This window comes from Oncorhynchus masou, chromosome 13 (assembly GCF_036934945.1).
Source record: "Oncorhynchus masou masou isolate Uvic2021 chromosome 13, UVic_Omas_1.1, whole genome shotgun sequence".
Classification (NCBI taxonomy): domain Eukaryota; kingdom Metazoa; phylum Chordata; class Actinopteri; order Salmoniformes; family Salmonidae; genus Oncorhynchus; species Oncorhynchus masou.
In genome coordinates this window covers 91668654-91690849 of record NC_088224.1, presented here as the reverse complement: position 1 = coordinate 91690849, position 22196 = coordinate 91668654, and the positions used below count along the sequence as shown (strand labels likewise).

General features: G+C 47.7%; 1 protein-coding gene across 3 annotated transcripts in view; it reads right to left on the bottom strand.

The window, feature by feature from the left end:
- Positions 1-4324: 4324 nt before the first annotated feature.
- Positions 4325-22196, bottom strand: part of si:ch211-167j9.5 (fibroblast growth factor receptor homolog 1) — a 31365-nt gene continuing 13493 nt past the window's right edge. For all 3 annotated transcript variants that reach the window (XM_064985398.1, XM_064985396.1, XM_064985397.1), the window contains 7 exons: positions 19063-19161; positions 17232-17392; positions 15803-15940; positions 12186-12297; positions 11863-11962; positions 10183-10282; positions 4325-4944 (listed from right to left, as the gene is read on the bottom strand). In XM_064985398.1, coding sequence (XP_064841470.1) covers positions 4837-4944; positions 10183-10282; positions 11863-11962; positions 12186-12297; positions 15803-15940; positions 17232-17392; positions 19063-19161 — 818 coding nt within the window. In that variant the 3' untranslated portion in view covers positions 4325-4836. The remainder of the gene's footprint in view (positions 4945-10182; positions 10283-11862; positions 11963-12185; positions 12298-15802; positions 15941-17231; positions 17393-19062; positions 19162-22196) is intronic.

The following is a 22196-nucleotide window of genomic DNA, read 5'->3' as shown; positions in this document are numbered from 1 at the left end:
CTCCAACACCCTACTCAGCAAACTGGATGCAGTCTATCTGTTTTGTCACCAAAGCCCTATATACTACCCACCACTGCGAACTGTATGCTCTCGTTGGCTGGCCCTCGCTTCATATCAGTCGCCAAACCCACAGACTCCACTACATCTATAAGTCTTTGCTAGGTAAAGCCCCGCAGTCTTTGCTAGGTAAAGCCCCGCAGTCTTTGCTAGGCAAAGCCCCGCAGTCTTTGCTAGGCAAAGCCCCGCAGTCTTTGCTAGGTAAAGCCCCCCGCAGTCTTTGCTAGGTAAAGCCCCGCAGTCTTTGCTAGGTAAAGCCCCGCAGTCTTTGCTAGGTAAAGCCCCGCAGTCTTTGCTAGGTAAAGCCCCGCAGTCTTTGCTAGGTAAAGCCCCGCAGTCTTTGCTAGGTAAAGCCCCGCAGTCTTTGCTAGGTAAAGCCCCGCAGTCTTTGCTAGGTAAAGCCCCGCAGTCTTTGCTAGGTAAAGCCCCGCAGTCTTTGCTAGGTAAAGCCCCGCAGTCTTTGCTAGGTAAAGCCCCGCAGTCTTTGCTAGGTAAAGCCCCGCAGTCTTTGCTAGGTAAAGCCCCGCAGTCTTTGCTAGGTAAAGCCCCGCAGTCTTTGCTAGGTAAAGCCCCGCAGTCTTTGCTAGGTAAAGCCCCGCAGTCTTTGCTAGGTAAAGCCCCGCAGTCTTTGCTAGGTAAAGCCCCGCAGTCTTTGCTAGGTAAAGCCCTGCAGTCTTTGCTAGGTAAAGCCCCGCAGTCTTTGCTAGGTAAAGCCCCGCAGTCTTTGCTAGGTAAAGCCCCGCAGTCTTTGCTAGGTAAAGCCCCGCAGTCTTTGCTAGGTAAAGCCCCGCAGTCTTTGCTAGGTAAAGCGCTGCCTTATCTCATCTCACTGGTCACCATAGCAGCACCCACCCATAGCACGCACTCCAGCAGGTATATTTCACTGGTCACCCCCAAAGCCAATTCCTCCTTCGGCCGCCTTTCCTTCCAGTTCTCTGATGCCAATGACTGGAACGAACTGCACACATCACTGAGGCTGGAGACTCATATCTCCCTCACTAGCTTTAAGCATCAGCTGTCAGAGCAGCTTACAGATCATTGCACATGTACATAGCCAATCTGTAAATAGCCCAACCAACTACCTCATCTCCATACTGTTATTTATTTTGCTCCTTTGCACCCCAGTACCGCTACTTGCACATTCATCTTCTGCACATCTGTCACTCCAGTGTTTACTTTGCTATACTGCATTTACTGTAATACTTTCGCCACCATGGCCTATTTATTGCCTCACCTCCCTTATCCTGCCTCATTTGCACACGCTGTATATTGTGAGCGGACCAAGTAATTGGGCGTCACTCTAAAGCAGAAAGGTGGAATAAACGAGTCAGGAGTAGGTTTTCTTGATTGAACACAGTTCTCTATTGAGGGCATTTGGTCAACACAAACACAACAACATAATCAATGAAAAATCTCCCAAGGAAAAACATACATCTTCTTCTGCAGATGAAACAGGAACACAATAGGATTATTTTTAAACTACAACAAAAGTCACGGGACTGTCACCGTTTTAGTGATTCTTCCTGGATAGCTCCTCTGTCTCGGTGGCCATCTTCCAGAGATAGTTTTCCCCTCCTCTCTCTGCTGGTTCCATTCTCTCTCTTATAGGGGAAGGAGAGTATGTCATTAGTACCGTCAGCTTAATTGCCTCTGGTTACCTTGTCTCCCATGCCTTGTTGGGCTTCTATCCGTGAGCCCAGCCTGCCCTCTGGTGACCTTGTTGGGCTGCTATCCGTGAGCCCAGCCTGCCCTCTGGTGACCTTGTTGTGCTGCTATCCGTGAGCCCAGCCTGCCCTCTGGTGACCTTGTCTCCCATACCTTGTTGGGCTACTATCCGTGAGCCCAGCCTGCCCTCTGGTTGCCTTGTCGGGCTACTATCCGTGAGCCCAGCCTGCCCTCTGGTTGCCTTGTTGGGCTACTATATGTGAGCCCAGCCTGCCCTCTGGTTGCCTTGTCGGGCTACTATCCGTGAGCCCAACCTGCCCTCTGGTCGCCTTGTCGGGCTACTATCCGTGAGCCCAGCCTTCCCTCTGGTTGCCTTGTTGGGCTACTATCCGTGAGCCCAGCCTGCCCTCTGGTTACCTTGTTGGGCTACTATCCGTGAGCCCAACCTGCCCTCTGGTTGCCTTGTTGGGCTACTATCCGTGAGCCCAGCCTGCCCTCTGGTCACCTTGTTGGGCTACTATCCGTGAGCCCAGCCTGCCCTCTGGTTGCCTTGTTGGGCTACTATCCGTGAGCCCAGCCTGCCCTCTGGTCACCTTGTTGGGCTACTATCCGTGAGCCCAGCCTGCCCTCTGGTCACCTTGTTGGGCTACTATCCGTGAGCCCAGCCTGCCCTCTGGTTACCTTGTCTCCCATGCCTTGTTGGGCTACTATCCGTGAGCCCAGCCTGCCCTCTGGTCACCTTGTCTCCCATGCCTTGTTGGGCTACTATCCGTGAGCCCAGCCTGCCCTCTGGTCACCTTGTCTCCCATGCCTTGTCGGGCTACTATCCGTGAGCCCAGCCTGCCCTCTGGTTGCCTTGTTGGGCTACTATCCGTGAGCCCAGCCTGCCCTCTGGTTACCTTGTTGGGCTACTATCCGTGAACCCAGCCTGCCCTCTGGTGGCCCTTCCACAATATAGACTTTCTCTACTGTATTATTGACTGTAAGTTTGTTTATTCCACATGTAACTCTCTGTGTTGTTGTTTGTGTCGACCTGCTTTACTTTATCTTGGTCAGGTCACAGTTGTAAATGAGAACTTGTTCTCAACTAGCCTACCTGGTTAAATAAAGGTGTTCTCAACTGGCCGACCTGGTTAAATAAAGGTGATCTCGACTAGCCTACCTGGTTAAATAAAGGTGTTCTCGACTAGCCTACCTGGTTAAATAAAGGTGTTCTCAACTGGCCGACCTGGTTAAATAAAGGTGTTCTCACCTGGCCGACCTGGTTAAATAAAGGTGTTCTCAACTGGCCCACCTGGTTAAATAAAGGTGTTCTCACCTGGCCTACCTGGTTAAATAAAAGTGTTCTCAACTGGGCTAGCAGGTTAAATAAAGATGTTCTCAACTGTCCTACCAGGTTAAATAAAGGTGTTCTCAACTAGCCTACCTGGTTAGATAAAGGTGTTCTCAACAAGCCTACCAGGTTAAATAAAGGTGTTCTCAACTAGCCTACCTGGTTAAATAAAGGTGTTCTCAACCGGCCTACCTGGTTAGATAAATGTGTTCTCAACTGGCCTAGCAGGTTAAATAAAGGTGTTCTCAACTGGCCTACCTGGTTAAATAAATGTGTTCTCACCTGGCCTACCTGGTTTAATAAATGTGTTCTCACCTGGCCTACCTGGTTAAATAAATGTGTTCTCACCTGGCCTACCTGGTTAAATAAATGTGTTCTCACCTGGCCTACCTGGTTAAATAAATGTGTTCTCACCTGGCCTACCTGATTAAATAAAGGTGTTCTCACCTGGCCTACCTGGTTAGATAAAGGTGTTCTCACCTGGCCTACCTGATTAAATAAAGGTGTTCTCACCTGGCCTAGCTGGTTAAATAAAGGTGTTCTCACCTGGCCTATCTGATTAAATAAATGTGTTCTCACCTGGTCCAACCCGGTTAAATAAATGTGTTCCCTCCTGGCCTACCTGATTAAATAAATGTGTTCTCACCTGGCCTACCTGGTTAAATAAATGTGTTCTCACCTGGCCTACTTGGTTAAATAAAGGTGTTACCGCCTGGCCTACCTGGTTAAATAAAGGTGTTCTCAACTAGCCTACCTGGTTAAATAAAGGTGTTCTCAACTAGCCTACCTGGTTAAATAAAGGTGTTCTCACTTTGGCCTACCTGGTTAAATAAAGGTGTTCTCACTTTGGCCTACCTGGTTAAATAAAGGTGTTCTCACCTGGCCTACCTGGTTAAATAAAGGTGTTCTCACCTGGCTTACCTGGTTAAATAAAGGTGTTCTCACCTGGCTTACCTGGTTAAATAAAGGTGTTCTCACCTGGTTAAATAAAGGTGTTCTCACCTGGCCTACCTGGTTAAATAAAGGTGTTCTCACCTGGCTTACCTGGTTAAATAAAGTTGAAATAAATAAATACAACAATTAAAAACACTTTTGGCCAGGGCCCTTAGGGCTCTTATCAAAAGTAGTGCACTATGTAGGGAATATGGTGGCATTTGGGATAAAGTCATACTGTGAAATGACTGCTGTTGAGGGGGCCAAGGTTTGAGGTTTACTGATCCTGGTGTGTCTACATTGCGTTTACAACAGTATTAAAAGAGACCCGTCCCAGTTGGTTGTTGAATTCACACTTTATTGTCCCAGCAGGGAAAACCATTGTGCAGTTAAGAGTACAAAGCTGCTCAACAAGAACTTCCACTTTTGTCATTGTTGACTTCCCAAAATGGCACCCTATTCCCTATATAATGCACTACTTACCCCATAGGGCTCTGGTCAAAAGTAGTGCACTATATAGGGAATAGTGTTCCATTTTGGATGCAGACATTGAGTGCTAATATTCCTTGGTCCAAGATGACCCAGCCAATAAATCAGTTATTATTAAACAACCCCATTTTTTGTTGTTGTAGTGAATAAAAATTGTATTTCCTGAAATATTACACACGTCATTATTACTTCTTACAGTTTATTTACATAATTGGCAGTAGTGCCACTAAGAAAATGTATAATTAACAAATTATCTAATTTCAAATGATTTGAAATGACCATGAGATAGTAGCTTCACATTGTTGACTTCATTATCAATTCCAGGTATCGTATTTGTTCAGCTGAGATACAGCATCATCTCAAAGCTGGGTTGTCAACGTCGGGATGTACTGTTTGGCGCTTTTTGAGTCGTGGCTGTCCGTCCCTCCCGTTTCCAGAAGTCTTGGGCACTCCACATCCACGTAATCCTACAAAGAGATGTTCACTTCAATCAAAGAAGCCCTACGCACGCCGGTCTATGTATCTGGATCATGCTGCTGCTGTGGGGGCCCCTGCTGTGGAGGCCCCTGCTGTGGGGGCCCCTGCTGTGGAGGCCCCTGCTGTGAGGGCCCCTGCTGTGGGGGCCCCTGCTGTGGAGGCCCCTGCTGTGGAGGCCCCTGCTGTGGGGGCCCCTGCTGTGGGGGCCCCTGCTGTGAGGGCCCCTGCTGTGAGGGCCCCTGCTGTGAGGGCCCCTGATGGGGGGCCCCTGCTGGGGTTCTACAGACACAGGACAGGTGTAACCCGCAGGATGCCTACAGAACGTTTTACTGTCTATAGTCAGTCCACCTTTTTTAATTTCAGATGAAGGTAAAGAGGCGAGGAGATTAACCCACACTATTCTATTGGGATGGACCACATGATCAGAGAGATTAACTCACATTATTCTATTGGGATGGACCACATGATCAGAGAGATTAACCTACACTATTCTATTGGGATGGACCACATGATCAGAGAGATTAACCTACACTATCCTATTGGGATGGACCACATGATCAGAGAGATTAACCTACACTATTCTATTGGGATGGACCACATGATCAGAGAGATGAACTCACATTATTCTATTGGGATGGACCACATGATCAGAGAGATTAACCTACACTATTCTATTGGGATGGACCACATGATCAGAGAGATTAACCTACACTATCCTATTGGGATGGACCACATGATCAGAGAGATTAACCTACACTATCCTATTGGGATGGACCACATGATCAGAGAGATTAACCTACACTATTCTATTGGGATGGACCACATGATCAGAGAGATGAACTCACATTATTCTATTGGGATGGACCACATGATCAGAGAGATTAACCTACACTATTCTATTGGGATGGACCACATGATCAGAGAGATTAACCTACACTATCCTATTGGGATGGACCACATGATCAGAGAGATTAACCTACACTATTCTATTGGGATGGACCACATGATCAGAGAGATGAACCCACACTATTCTATTGGGATGGACCACATGATCAGAGAGATGAACCCACACTATTCTATTGGGATGGATCACATGATCAGAGAGATGAACCCACACTATTCTATTGGGATGGACCACATGATCAGAGAGATGAACCCACACTATTCTATTGGGATGGACCACATGATCAGAGAGATGACAGAGAGAGAGGTGAAAGGTTCAACAATTGAACTAGAATCCTATAGACCAGTAGTTCAAATCGCCAAACATTTCTGTAAAAGCCCAGCGATAAGTGTGTTCCTATGTATTTTATATTTTTTACTTGTCTTTGCGGTTTTGACGGTAGTTGCTGCCATGCGTTACAAACTGCAGTCCCAGGGGGAGCAAATCAAGTGCACTATGGACCTACCACTGGCCAATCGGATGGCTCAGATTACCGTGTCTGCAGTAACGTAGCAGGAGTAAAAGAAAGCTACAGCAAAGTTGATACTGTGAGATTTCAAAATTTATAAAACCAGGTAGTCTAGTGGTTAGAGGCAGGTAGTCTTGTGGTTAGAGGCAGGTAGTCTAGTGGTTAGAGGCAGGTAGTCTAGTGGTAAGAGGAGGCAGGTAGTCTAGTGGTAAGAGGAGGCAGGTAGTCTAGTGGTTAGAGGAGGCAGGTAGGCTAGTGGTTAGAGGAAGGTAGCCTAGTGGTTAGAGGCAGGTAGTGTAGTGGTTAGAGGAGGCAGGTAGCCTAGTGGTTAGAGGAGGCAGGTAGCCTAGTGGTTAGAGGAGGCAGGTAGCCTAGTGGTTAGAGGAGACAGGTAGCCTAGTGGTTAGAGGAGGCAGGTAGCCTAGTGGTTAGAGGAGACAGGTAGCCTAGTGGTTAGAGGAGGCAGGTAGGCTAGTGGTTAGAGGCAGGTAGCCTAGTGGTTAGATGCAGGTAGTGTAGTGGTTAGAGGAGGCAGGTAGCCTAGTGGTTAGAGGCAGGTAGCCTAGTGGTTAGAGGCAGGTAGTCTAGTGGTTAGAGCGTTGGACTAGTAACCGAAAGGTCGCTAAATTGAATCTCCAAGCTGACAAGGTACGACTCTGTCGTTCTGCCCCTGAACAAGGCAGTTAACCCATTGTTCCCCAGTAGGCCGTCATTGAAAATAAGAATTTGTTCTTAACTGACTTGCCTAGTTAAATAAAGGCAACATTTGTTTTTATTAAATGTCAACGAATAGAGCAAAGAGCTGCTGTTTTTATGAGTGAGTTCATGTTTAACTTTTTACTCAGTACTGTCATCCCTTTTATAAGCCATAAAATGGGCGTTCTTCCTATTTCCACTCAGTGCTACAACAAGCACTGCAGCTGCAATGAATGAGTCGCAAAGTGTATCGACAGGCTTGTCTTGTTGTTACTAACGGCTTGAGTCTTTTTTTTATATTGAAGAATATTTCACTTTCTCTGTTCATGAATTTCTGCACGAGGCAAAAAATAATGCAGTGCGACTTGAGTTTCGGAAACTTCTAGAAGACGGTGTCCCTTTATTGGTCAGTGTCAGTGGAGGAGAGAGGAGGGATGTTGAGAGGCGGACCCCTCAGTCTGCTCTCTGTCCCTCCCTCCGCTGAGGCTGACCCTCAGTCTGCTGCTCTCTCTCTCACTCCCTCCTCTGAGACTGACCCTCAGTCTGCTCTCTCTCTCCCTCCCTCCTCTGATACTGACCCTCAGTCTGCTGCTCTCTCTCTCCCTCCCTCCGCTGATACTGACCCTCAGTCTGCTGCTCTCTCTCCCTCCCTCCACTGATACTGACCCTCAGTCTGCTGCTCTCTCTCTCCCTCCCTCCACTGAGGCTGACCCTCAGTCTGCTGCTCTCTCCCTCCCTCCTCTGATACTGACCCTCAGTCTGCTGCTCTCTCTCTCCCTCCCTCCTCTGATACTGACCCTCAGTCTGCTGCTCTCTCTCCCTCCCTCCGCTGATACTGACCCTCAGTCTGCTGCTCTCTCTCCCTCCCTCCGCTGATACTGACCCTCAGTCTGCTGCTCTCTCTCTCCCTCCCTCCGCTGATACTGACCCTCAGTCTGCTGCTCTCTCTCCCTCCCTCCGCTGATACTGACCCTCAGTCTGCTGCTCTCTCTCCCTCCCTCCTCTGATACTGACCCTCAGTCTGCTGCTCTCTCTCCCTCCCTCCACTGATACTGACCCTCAGTCTGCTGCTCTCTCCCTCCCTCCACTGAGGCTGACCCTCAGTCTGCTCTCTCCCTCCCTCCACTGAGGCTGACCCTCAGTCTGCTCTCTCTCCCTCCCTCCGCTGAGACTGACCCTCAGTCTGCTGCTCTCTCCCTCCCCTCTCCTCTGATACTGACCCTCAGTCTGCTGCTCTCTCTCTCCCTCCCTCCTCTGATCCTGACCCTCAGTCTGCTGCTCTCTCTCTCCCTCCCTCCGCTGATCCTGACCCTCAGTCTGCTGCTCTCTCTCTCCCTCCCTCCGCTGATACTGACCCTCAGTCTGCTGCTCTCTCTCCCTCCCTCCGCTGATCCTGACCCTCAGTCTGCTCTCTCTCTCCCTCCCTCCGCTGATACTGACCCTCAGTCTGCTGCTCTCTCTCCCTCCCTCCGCTGAGACTGACCCTCAGTCTGCTGCTCTCTCTCTCACTCCCTCCTCTGAGACTGACCCTCAGTCTGCTCTCTCTCTCCCTCCCTCCTCTGATACTGACCCTCAGTCTGCTGCTCTCTCTCTCCCTCCCTCCGCTGATACTGACCCTCAGTCTGCTGCTCTCTCTCTCACTCCCTCCGCTGATACTGACCCTCAGTCTGCTGCTCTCTCTCTCCCTCCCTCCGCTGATCCTGACCCTCAGTCTGCTGCTCTCTCTCCCTCCCTCCACTGATACTGACCCTCAGTCTGCTGCTCTCTCTCCCTCCCTCCGCTGATACTGACCCTCAGTCTGCTGCTCTCTCTCTCCCTCCCTCCGCTGATACTGACCCTCAGTCTGCTGCTCTCTCTCCCTCCCTCCGCTGATACTGACCCTCAGTCTGCTGCTCTCTCTCCCTCCCTCCACTGAGACTGACCCTCAGTCTGCTGCTCTCTCTCCCTCCCTCCGCTGATCCTGACCCTCAGTCTGCTGCTCTCTCCCTCCCTCCCTCCGCTGATACTGACCCTCAGTCTGCTGCTCTCTCTCCCTCCCTCCACTGATACTGACCCTCAGTCTGCTGCTCTCTCTCCCTCCCTCCTCTGATACTGACCCTCAGTCTGCTGCTCTCTCTCCCTCCCTCCGCTGAGACTGACCCCTCAGTCTGCTGCTCTCTCCCTCCCTCCGCTGATACTGACCCTCAGTCTGCTGCTCTCTCTCCCTCCCTCCGCTGATACTGACCCCTCAGTCTGCTGCTCTCTCCCTCCCTCCGCTGATACTGACCCTCAGTCTGCTGCTCTCTCTCCCTCCCTCCGCTGATACTGACCCTCAGTCTGCTGCTCTCTCTCCCTCCCTCCACTGAGACTGACCCCTCCAGTCTGCTGCTCTCTCTCTCCCTCCCTCCGCTGATACTGACCCTCAGTCTGCTGCTCTCTCTCTCCCTCCCTCCGCTGATACTGACCCTCAGTCTGCTGCTCTCTCTCCCTCCCTCCGCTGATACTGACCCTCAGTCTGCTGCTCTCTCTCCCTCCCTCCGCTGATACTGACCCTCAGTCTGCTGCTCTCTCTCCCTCCCTCCGCTGAGACAGACCATCAGTCTGCTGCTCTCTCTCCCTCCCTCCGCTGATACTGACCCTCAGTCTGCTGCTCTCTCTCTCCCTCCCTCCGCTCTCTCTCTCCCTCCCTCCGCTGAGACAGACTATCAGACGCAGGCACCATCAGACCAGTAAAATATAAAGCTAATGATTTAAATTCATGTTCACTAAGCGGTGCCTCACCAGTAATACAACAGCTGATTACCGGTGTGATCATAACCTTAAAAATGGTTTCAGAAGAACAACAATGTATTGGCAGGGCAATTCAATCAAAGCCAAAATGTGGTGATAATGTGTTGGGCCTTTGACCTACTGCACAGACCTCATTACTACAGTAGTGTTTTGAATAGGTTACATAGGCTAACGTTTAAAAAAAAAAAAAATGTTTAAAAACAATTTTTTGTGACAGTGAACTCGACTCAAAAAGGTTGGGGACCAATGCTATAGACGAATCCAAAAGGCTAGAAGATAGTATTGCTTGTGGGTTTAACTGTCATAGAACTCCACAGAAGAAGAGGAAGAGGTGGATGGAAGGTGGCTTACTGAATCATTCTCCAGGATGTCCTCCAGGATTCTCACTATGTCTGAGAAGGAGGGCCTGGAAGTGTAGGGTTCCATCCAGCAGTTTCTCATTAACTGCAGTCTGAGAGAGAGAGAGAGAGAGAGAAGAGAGAGGAGATAGAGAGAGAGGAGATGGAGGGAGAGAAAGAGGGAGGGAGGAGGGAGAAGTAGAGAGAGAAGGAGAAGTAGAGAGAGTGAGTGAGTGAGGGGGAGAGGGAGAGAGAGAGAGGGAGAGAGAGAGAGTGAGAGAGAGAGAGTGAGGAGGGAGGGAGAGAGAGAGTGAGGGAAAGGAGAGAGGGAGAGGGGAAGAGAGAGAGGGAGAAGTGGGAGAGAGAGAGAGAGAGAGAGAGGGAGAAGTAGAGAGAGAGAGAAGTAGAGAGAGAGAGAGAGAGAGTGAGTGAGTGAGTGAGTGAGGGTGAGGGACAGAGAGTGAGAGAGAGAGAGAGAGAGAGACAGAGAGAGAGGGAGGGAGAGAGAGGGAGGGAGAGAGAGGGAGGGAGAGAGCTTGGCTGCATCCCAAATGACACCCTGTTCACTATATAGTGCACCCCTATGTGCCCTGGTCAAATGTAGTGCACTATGTAGTGAATAGGGAGCCATTTCTGACGAAACCCTAGAATACATTCAACCTCAAGGCTTCATCCAGTATTCCACAGAGGGGTTGTATTTAGGAAGGAGACATTATTTTAAGTAAATAGGTCCTACCAGGACTTGTACAATAAGGGTTAAATAGAGGTCCTACCTAAACGTGTACAATAAGGGTTAGGGTTAAATATAGGTCCTACCTAAACTTGTCCAATAAGGGTTAAATAGAGGTCCTACCTAAACGTGTACAATAAGGGTTTGGGTTAAATAGAGGTCCTACCAGGACTTGTACAATAAGGGTTAAATAGAGGTCCTACCTAAACGTGTACAATAAGGGTTAGGGTTAAATATAGGTCCTACCTAAACTTGTCCAATAAGGGTTAAATAGAGGTCCTACCAGAACTTGTCCAATAAGGGTTAGGGTTAAATATAGGTCCTACCTAAACTTGTACAATAAGGGTTAAATAGATGTCCTACCAGAACTTGTACAATAAGGGTTAGGGTTAAATAGATGTCCTACCTAAACATGTACAATAAGGGTTAGGGTTAAATAGAGGTCCTACCTAAACTTGTCCAATAAGGGTTAAATAGAGGTCCTACCTAAACTTGTCCAATAAGGGTTAGGGTTAAATAGAGGTCCAACCTAAACTTGTACAATAAGGGTTAGGGTTAAATAGATGTCCTACCTAAACATGTACAATAAGGGTTAAATAGAGGTCCTACCTAAACTTGTCCAATAAGGGTTAGGGTTAAGTAAAGAGGTCTTACCTAAACTTGTCCAATAAGGGTTAGGGTTAAATAGAGGTCCTACCAGAACTTGTCCAATGAGAACACAGTTTTGTTTTGTGCCCGACTGAACATGACCCCATCGCTGCTGTAACCACAACACTATCAAATATGTTTACTTATTTAATTTAACCCGGCAAGTCCGTTAAGAACAAATTTTACAATGACGGCCTACACCGGCCAAACCCTGACGACGCTGGGCCAATGATGCGCCGCCCTGTGGGACACCCAATCACCAGCCAGTTGTGATGCAGTCTGTGATACAATCTCAGTGATGTCACGGTCACTTACATCTCTGGCCTGCAGCCCTCGGGGTCTTTGTTCTTGAGACCGGCACAGATGTGATAGACGACGGCCTCTGGTGTCTCCAAGTCATGGTATGGTAAGGTGCCTGAGAACCACAAGTACCCACTATGTTATGTCCAAGGTGTTATAATTACATTGAATTTAGAATTTGTTTCTTATTTACTTATCTGGGTAAATAAAAAGGTTAGATAAATACAAAATATCAGGCCTGTCATCCTTATGGACATTGGGTAGCCAACTATACAGGCTTGTAAATGATGTTAGACATTTTTTATTTTATTTCCATTGTTTATGAACACGAAACTCACCAAACGTCTGTATCTCCCACAGCACGATGCCAAATGCCCACACGTCCCCCTTGAAGCTGTAATAGTTGATTCTGAAGTACTCAGGGGGGTACCAGCGTAGGGGCACACGCCCCTATACACATAACCACACATTGGAAACAGTTACCCTTTAAAATTCACACTGAGACCATTATCACGTTAAGGCCAGTTTCCTGGGACAGATTAAGTCTACCCCCCCCCCCCCCCCCAACCCCACCATGAATTTGCTACAGTACAGTCATCTGACCCGTACTGCCCCACCAAGCTAAAAGGCAGTAAATGCTCATTTGGGTTGCTACATTATATACATGCTTAATCATGTGGACAAGTATCCCGCCTCTATTGTATTGTGTTCTGGAGAAAATGGGGGTCATGTTAGCAGTAACTGGGGGTTAGCCCATGTTAGCCAGTAACTGGGGGTTAGCCCATGTTAGCCAGTAACTGGGGGTTAGCCCATGTTAGCCAGTAACTGGGGGTTAGCCCATGTTAGCAGTAACTGGGGGTTAGCCCATGTTAGCAGTAACTGGGGGTTAGCCCATGTTAGCCAGTAACTGGGGGTTAGTCCATGTTAGCAGTAACTGGGGGTTAGCCCATGTTAGCAGTAACTCTGGGGGTTAGCCCATGTTAGCAGTAACTGGGGGTTAGCCCATGTTAGCAGTAACTGGGGGTTAGCCCATGTTAGCCAGTAACTGGGGGTTAGCCCATGTTAGCCAGTAACTGGGGGTTAGCCCATGTTAGCCAGTAACTGGGGGTTAGCCCATGTTAGCAGTAACTGGGGGTTAGCCCATGTTAGCAGTAACTGGGGGTTAGCCCATGTTAGCAGTAACTGGGGGTTAGCCCATGTTAGCCAGTAACTGGGGGTTAGCCCATGTTAGCCAGTAACTGGGGGTTAGCCCATGTTAGCCAGTAACTGGGGGTTAGCCCATGTTAGCCAGTAACTGGGGGTTAGCCCATGTTAGCAGTAACTGGGGGTTAGCCCATGTTAGCAGTAACTGGGGGTTAGCCCATGTTAGCCAGTAACTGGGGGTTAGCCCATGTTAGCCAGTAACTGGGGGTTAGCCCATGTTAGCCAGTAACTGGGGGTTAGCCCATGTTAGCCAGTAACTGGGGGTTAGCCCATGTTAGCCAGTAACTGGGGGTTAGCCCATGTTAGCAGTAACTGGGGGTTAGCCCATGTTAGCAGTAACTGGGGGTTAGCCCATGTTAGCAGTAACTGGGGGTTAGCCCATGTTAGCAGTAACTGGGGGTTAGCCCATGTTAGCCAGTAACTGGGGGTTAGCCCATGTTAGCAGTAACTGGGGGTTAGCCCATGTTAGCCAGTAACAGTGGGGAGAAATGTTAGCCAGTAACTGGGGGTTAAAGCCCATGTTAGCCAGTAACTGGGGGTTAGCCCATGTTAGTCAGTAACTGGGGGTTAGCCCATGTTAGCCAGTAACTGGGGGTTAGCCCATGTTAGCAGTAACTGGGGGTTAGCCCATGTTAGCAGTAACTGGGGGTTAGCCCATGTTAGCAGTAACTGGGGGTTAGCCCATGTTAGTCAGTAACTGGGGGTTAGCCCATGTTAGCAGTAACTGGGGGTTAGCCCATGTTAGCAGTAACTGGGGGTTAGCCCATGTTAGCCAGTAACTGGGGGTTAGCCCATGTTAGTCAGTAACTGGGGGTTAGCCCATGTTAGCCAGTAACTGGGGGTTAGCCCATGTTAGCAATAACTGGGGGTTAGCCCATGTTAGCAGTAACTGGGGGTTAGCCCATCAGCAGTAACTGGGGGTTAGCCCATGTTAGCAGTAACTGGGGTTAGCCCATGTTAGCAGTAACTGGGGGTTAGCCCATGTTAGCAGTAACTGGGGGTTAGCCCATGTTAGTCAGTAACTGGGGGTTAGCCCATGTTAGCAGTAACTGGGGTTAGCCCATGTTAGCAGTAATGGGGTTAGCCCATGTTAGCAGTAACTGGGGGTTAGCCCATGTTAGCAGTAACTGGGGTTAACAAAAACCATGTTAGCAGTAACTGGGGTTTGCACGCTGAAAAACGCCGAGCAGTAACTGGGGGTTAGCCCATGTTAGTCAGTAACTGGGGGTTAGCCCATGTTAGTCAGTAACTGGGGGTTAGCCCATGTTAGTCAGTAACTGGGGGTTAGCCCATGTTAGCAGTAACTGGGGGTTAGCCCATGTTAGCAGTAACTGGGGGTTAGCCCATGTTAGTCAGTAACTGGGGGTTAGCCCATGTTAGCAGTAACTGGGGGTTAGCCCATGTTAGTCAGTAACTGGGGGTTAGCCCATGTTAGCAGTAACTGGGGGTTAGCCCATGTTAGTCAGTAACTGGGGGTTAGCCCATGTTAGCAGTAACTGGGGGTTAGCCCATGTTAGCAGTAACTGGGGGTTAGCCCATGTTAGCAGTAACTGGGGGTTAGCCCATGTTAGCAGTAACTGGGGGTTAGCCCATGTTAGCAGTAACTGGGGGTTAGCCCATGTTAGCCAGTAACTGGGGGTTAGTCCATGTTAGCAGTAACTGGGGGTTAGCCCATGTTAGCCAGTAACTGGGGGTTAGCCCATGTTAGCAGTAACTGGGGGTTAGCCCATGTTAGCAGTAACTGGAGGTTAGCCCATGTTAGCAGTAACTGGGGGTTAGCCTATGTTAGCCAGTAACTGGGGGTTAGCCCATGTTAGCAGTAACTGGGGGTTAGCCCATGTTAGCAGTAACTGGAGGTTAGCCCATGTTAGCAGTAACTGGGGGTTAGCCCATGTTAGCAGTAACTGGGGGTTAGCCCATGTTAGCAGTAACTGGGGGTTAGCCCATGTTAGCAGTAACTGGGGGTTAGCCCATGTTAGCAGTAACTGGAGGTTAGCCCATGTTAGCCAGTAACTGGAGGTTAGCCCATGTTAGCCAGTAACTGGGGGTTAGCACATATTAGCAGTAACTGGGGGTTAGCCCATGTTAGCAGTAACTGGGGGTTAGCCCATGTTAGCAGTAACTGGAGGTTAGCCCATGTTAGCAGTAACTGGGGGTTAGCCCATGTTAGCCAGTAACTGGGGTTAGCCCATGTTAGCAGTAACTGGGGGTTAGCCCATGTTAGCCAGTAACTGGGGGTTAGCACATATTAGCAGTAACTGGGGGTTAGCCCATGTTAGCAGTAACTGGGGGTTAGCCCATGTTAGCAGTAACTGGAGGTTAGCCCATGTTAGCAGTAGCTGTATAAAGCTACTGTGAAACCACGGTGAATAAAGACTATTTTTTTCCTCGGTTCCACGCTATGAGCAGTTACTGTCTTTTTACTGAGTAGGGCAACGTAGGTGTTTCCTGTTTCAGGTTTCTGACAGTGGGTGCGCGTGTGACTGAACCCTGTGTGCGTGTGTGTGTGTGCGTGTGTGACTGAACCCTGTGTGCGTGTGTGACTGAACCCTGTGTGCGTGTGTGTGTGTGCGTGTGTGACTGAACCCTGTGCGTGCGCGTGCGTGTGTGTGCGTGTGTGACTGAACCCTGTGTGTGTGTGTGTGTGTCTCTCTGACCCGTGTGTGTGTGTGTGTCTCTCTGACCCGTGGGTGTGTGTGTGTGTGTGTGTCTCTCTGACCCGTGGGTGTGTGTGTGTGTGTGTGTCTCTGACCCGTGGGTGTTTCCTGTGACTGCTGTGGCGGCTCTTCATGCGGGTCAGGTCTCTGGCCAGACCAAACTCTGACACCTTTACCTCCCAGGGAAACCTGCTCACCATGATGTTCCTGAGGGCCAGGTCACAGTGCACCACCTGAAACACAACACAGATCCCAGAACAGTTACTGTCACCTGAACGGTACGTAACACCATCTATAAGGACAGATCCCAGAACAGTTACTGTCACCTGAACGGTACGTAACACCATCTATAAGGACAGATCCCAGAACAGTTACTGTCACCTGAACGGTACGTAACACCATCTATAAGGACAGATCCCAGAACAGTTACTGTCACCTGAACGGTATGTAACACCACTAACACCATCTATAAGGACAGATCCCAGAACAGTTACTGTCACCTGAACGGTACGTAACACCATCTATAAGGACAGATTCCAGAACAGTTACTGTCACCTGAACGGTCTCGTAACACCATCTATAAGGACAGATCCCAGAACAGTTACTGTCACCAAACGGTACGTAACACCATCTATAAGGACAGATCCCAGAACAGTTACTGTCACCTGAACGGTACGTAACACCATCTATAAGGACAGATCCCAGAACAGTTACTGTCACCTGAACGGTACGTAACACCATCTATAAGGACAGATCCCAGAACAGTTACTGTCACCTGAACGGTACGTAACACCATCTATAAGGACAGATCCCAGAACAGTTACTGTCACCTGAACGGTATGTAACACCATCTATAAGGACAGATCCCAGAACAGTTACTGTCACCTGAACGGTACGTAACACCATCTATAAGGACAGATCCCAGAACAGTTACTGTCACCTAAACGGTACGTAACACCATCTATAAGGACAGATCCCAGAACAGTTACTGTCACCTGAACGGTATGTAACACCATCTATAAGGACAGATCCCAGAACAGTTACTGTCACCTGAACGGTACGTAACACCATCTATAAGGACAGATCCCAGAACAGTTACTGTCACCTGAACGGTATGTAACACCATCTATAAGGACAGATCCCAGAACAGTTACTGTCACCTGAACGGTATGTAACACCATCTATAAGGACAGATCCCTGAACAGTTACTGTCACCTGAACGGTATGTAACACCATCTATAAGGACAGATCCCAGAACAGTTACTGTCACCTGAACGGTATTATAACACTGTGCGTAAGGACAGATCCCAGAACAGTACTATTTTCTGATTGTACTGTGTCTATCATGATGTTCTGTAGCTGTGTGTAAGGGTTTACTGTCTGTAAGTACTAGTCATAGGTCACAGTGCACCACCTTGAACACAGGCCCCAGAACAGGTTCTGACTGACGGGTCCAAGAGCAGTTAATGCCAGTGGCAGTTTGGTGTCATAAGGAATGAGTGGGAGGAGGAGGAAACTGGGTACCATTTTGGATCGGAGGTGTTCCATGGCCAGTGCGATGTGATAGGACGCGATGGAGAGCAAGCTCTGTAGCTCTGGGTCAGAGGTCAGATTGTCTTTGTGGGTCTGAAGGAAGCGCCGCAGGGTTCCGTAGCTCACAAACTCCATGATCAACACATAGGGTTCTGGGAGGACACACACACACACACACACACACACACACACACACACACACACACACACTGGAATTCAGCTTGTAGTAGTTGTGGGTAATATATTATAGATAAGGTAGCACTCTTTTTCTTTTCTATATGGAGACAATGTAAATAATGCAGTCAGCCAGAGTGGTCAAATATAGCACACTATAAAAGTAGGGTGACGTTTGGGACGCAGCCCTGAAGTTCAGCTCGTTTTCCCTCCTGACCCTCAGTAGTGTTCCAGTCCAGCAGATGGAGGTGCTGTCTGTTCCTACCCTCAGTAGTGTTCCAGTCCAGCAGATGGAGGTGCTGTTTGTTCCTACCCTCAGTAGTGTTCCAGTCCAGCAGATGGAGGTGCTGTCCGTTCTTACCCTCAGTAGTGTTCCAGTCCAGCAGCTGGAGGTGCTGTCCGTTCTTACCCTCGGTGGTGTTCCAGTCCAGCAGATGGAGGTGCTGTCTGTTCCTACCCTCAGTAGTGTTCCAGTCCAGCAGATAGAGGTGCTGTCCGTTTTACCCTCAGTAGTGTTCCAGTCCAGCAGATAGAGTGCTGTCTGTTCTTACCCTCAGTAGTGTTCCAGTCCAGCAGATAGAGGTGCTGTCTGTTCCTACCCTCAGTAGTGTTCCAGTCCAGCAGATTGTCTTTGTTCCTACCCTCAGTAGTGTTCCAGTCCAGCAGATAGAGGTGCTGTCTGTTCCTACCCTCAGTAGTGTTCCAGTCCAGCAGATGGAGGTGCTGTCTGTTCCTACCCTCAGTAGTGTTCCAGTCCAGCAGATGGAGGTGCTGTCTGTTCCTACCCTCAGTAGTGTTCCAGTTCAGCAGATAGAGGTGCTGTCTGTTCCTACCCTCGTAGTGTTCCAGTCCAGCAGATGGAGGTGCTGTCTTTTTCTTTTCTCATAGTGTTCCAGTCCAGCAGATGGAGGTGCTGTCTGTTCTTACCCTCAGTAGTGTTCCAGTCCAGCAGATAGAGGTGCTGTCCGTTATACCCTCAGTAGTGTTCCAGTCCAGCAGATGGAGGTGCTGTCTGTTCTTACCCTCAGTAGTGTTCCAGTCCAGCAGATGGAGGTGCTGTCTGTTCTTACCCTCAGTAGTGTTCCAGTCCAGCAGATGGAGGTGCTGTCTGTTCTTACCCTCGGTGGTGTTCCAGTCCAGCAGATGGAGGTGCTGTCCGTTCTTACCCTCAGTAGTGTTCCAGTCCAGCAGCTGGAGGTGCTGTCTGTTCCTACCCTCAGTAGTGTTCCAGTCCAGCAGATGGAGGTGCTGTCTGTTCCTACCCTCAGTAGTGTTCCAGTCCAGCAGATGGAGGTGCTGTCTGCTCCTACCCTCAGTAGTGTTCCAGTCCAGCAGATGGAGGTGCTGTCTGTTCTTACCCTCGGTGGTGTTCCAGTCCAGCAGATGGAGGTGCTGTCTGTTCTTACCCTCAGTAGTGTTCCAGTCCAGCAGATAGAGGTGCTGTCTGTTCTTACCCTCAGTAGTGTTCCAGTCCAGCAGATGGAGGTGCTGTCTGTTCCTACCCTCAGTAGTGTTCCAGTCCAGCAGATGGAGGTGCTGTGTCTGTTCTTACCCTCAGTAGTGTTCCAGTCCAGCAGATGGAGGTGCTGTCCGTTCTTACCCTCAGTAGTGTTCCAGTCCAGCAGATGGAGGTGCTGTCTGTTCTTACCCTCAGTAGTGTTCCAGTCCAGCAGCTGGAGAATGTTCTTGTGGTGCACCAGCTTCCTCATAATGGATACCTCCATCTCCATACGCTTAGGGGTCACACCTACAGGACAAAATGGATGCTATTAGTGAAAACCAGATTGAACTCTCAGGGTTTTACTCACATATTTATTTAATTGAACCTTTATTTAATCAGGAAGGGCTCATTGAGATTTTAAATATATTTTTCAAGAGCGTCCTGACCAAGATAGGCAGCACCAAGTCATTACACAATTACAGACAGACAACATGAATCACTACAGGTAATCTAGTAAAAACTAAATCATAAAACAGCTAATTAAAAACATTGACAGGTCAGGGAATCAGACTCAAAATCCTTCATCAGTGATTTAAAAACACCAATCGGGACAAGTTCTTCCAGTTTAAAAGTATTTTGTAAGGCGTTCCAAGACGATGGCGTAGAGGACATAAAAGCCCTTTTACCAAATTCAGTTTGGACATTTGGAACAGTTAGCAAGATAAAGTCCAGCGAACGAAGAGACGACCCACCACATTTCTGAACAATAAAAATGCCCAAATAATAAGGTAGCAAACCCAAAATGGCTTTCTTAGTAAAAGTATACGAGTGACTGAGCCTACGAGTGACTAGAGAAGGCCAGCCGACCCTGGTATACAAAGTGCAGTGGTGCGTAAGGGTTTTGCAGTTTAAAATACATCTCAAAGTGCCATGGTAAAGGGTGTCAATTGATCTCAAACACTGAGCGGAAGCATTCATATATAAAATATCCCCATAGTCTAGTAAAGGCATAAATGTCACTGATACAAGCCTCCTTCAGGCTTCAAAAGAAAAACAGGCCTTATTCCTTAAATAAAATCCCAACTTCAGCTTAAATTTTTTTGTAAGTTGTTGAATATGCAATTTAAAGAGAGGCCGTCATCAAATAAATATCTTGGAATTTTAAATGAGGTTACAGCCTCAATCTCCTTGCCCTGACAGGTAGTCATAGGTGAAAGGTTCAGAGGTCTATTTATTGCTTTAGAAAACACCATTAGTTTAGTTTTGTCAGTATTGAGGATAAGCTATGTTGAACCATATTAAAAGCAGTTTACATGTTCTGGAAAGCTTTTGAGAGAGACCAGGCACAACAATAAATTACAGTATCATCAGCAAAAAAGTGAAGTTGTGCATTTAGCAAATTTTTGTCAAAATTATTTATACAAAATGAATAAGAGGGGACCAAGTACAGAGCCCTGGGGCACACCATTACAGACAGACAATTTAACAGACATGAGCCCATCAAATTGAGTGCACCGAGTTCTATCAGACAGGTAGTTAGCAAACCATGCAACTGCATTCTCCGAAAGACCTAAGCTCGAAATCTCTGTCTCAGTATAGCATGATCAACTATATCAAAAGTGAGTGAGACACAGTGCTGTTTTGTTTGTCAAGGGCTTCAGTGATATCATTTAAAACCTTCATGGCTGCTGTAATTGTGCTATGCTTCTTCCTGAAGCCCGATTGGTACATTGATAACATAGAGTTAGTATATAAAAACTATTTTTTGCTGTTCACTAACAACGGTTTCAAGTATTTTCTCCAGTGGTGATGTGACAGGTTAAAGGAAATATTCATAGCCTGTTATACATTAAAAAGTATTAGTAAATTCATAGTATGTGAGGATCTTAAAACATCTAAGGTTAAAAAGATGCATTCAGTATTAGTTGATAGAGATTGATAACATTCATATAATTGTGTTAAAGTTCAAATCTGTCAAAGTGTACGAATTGTGAGAGTAATGTGTACTTTATTTTGTAGTGCCTAAAAGTGTTAATCTGTGATCTACGAAATGCTCTTAATCTATGAGCCGGAGATCGATTGCTCTGGTCTCCCCCCATATTCCTGGGGGAAATCGCGGTCTTTTCTCATTACACTAAACGTTGAATTGAGAATACAACACCGTATCACTCTCGTGATTATTTCTCCCCTGTTTTCATGTACTTTATTGATGATAAAAATAGCAATTTAAATGTTATAACTCGCTAACATGTCAAGAGTGTTTAAGGTGTGTCTTAGTAACGTCTTGAGGAAGTTAGAGTTAAGTTTGAAGAGAGTAATATTAGCCCTGCTCGGTTGAAGTGAAGAATAGCATCGTACTGAGAGTAGCTGTCATCTTATGTCGATTGTGAATGAACATGTGCGTTGTTAATAAGATATTTTGCTGTGTTATTTGTATAATGGGTTTTGTTGTTTTGTAATGTGTTACTTTTGTGAAATGTTTACACTAAACGTTGAATTGAGAATACAACACCGTATCACTCTCGTGATTATTTCTCCCGTTTTCAGGTGCGTAACAGTGACAGCTTTGAGATTGGCCTATAATTATTTAAAAGGGTTAAATTGAACAGATACAGTGCCTTGCGAAAGTATTCGGCCCCCTTGAACTTTGCGACCTTTTGCCACATTTCAGGCTTCAAACATAAAGATAAAAACTATTTTTTTTGTGAAGAATCAACAACAAGTGGGACACAATCATGAAGTGGAACGACATTTATTGGATATTTCAAACTTTAACAATTCAAAAACTGAAAAATTGGGCGTGCAAATTATTCAGCCCACTTAAGTTAATACTTTGTAGCGCCACCTTTTGCTGCGATTACGGCTGTAAGTCGCTTGGGGTATGTCTCTATCAGTTTTGCACATCGAGAGACTGACATTTTTTTCCCATTCCTCCTTGCAAAACAGCTCGAGCTCAGTGAGGTTGGATGGAGAGCATTTGTGAACAGCAGTTTTCAGTTCTTTCCACAGATTCTCGATTGGATTCAGGTCTGGACTTTGACTTGGCCATTCTAACACCTGGATATGTTTATTTTTGAACCATTCCATTGTAGATTTTGCTTTATGTTTTGGATCATTGTCTTGTTGGAAGACAAATCTCCGTCCCAGTCTCAGGTCTTTTGCAGACTCCATCGGGTTTTCTTCCAGAATGGTCCTGTATTTGGCTCCATCCATCTTCCCATCAATTTGAACCATCTTCCCTGTCCCTGCTGAAGAAAAGCAGGCCCAAACCATGATGCTGCCACCACCATGTTTGACAGTGGGTATGGTGTGTTCAGGGTTATGGGCTGTGTTGTTTTTAC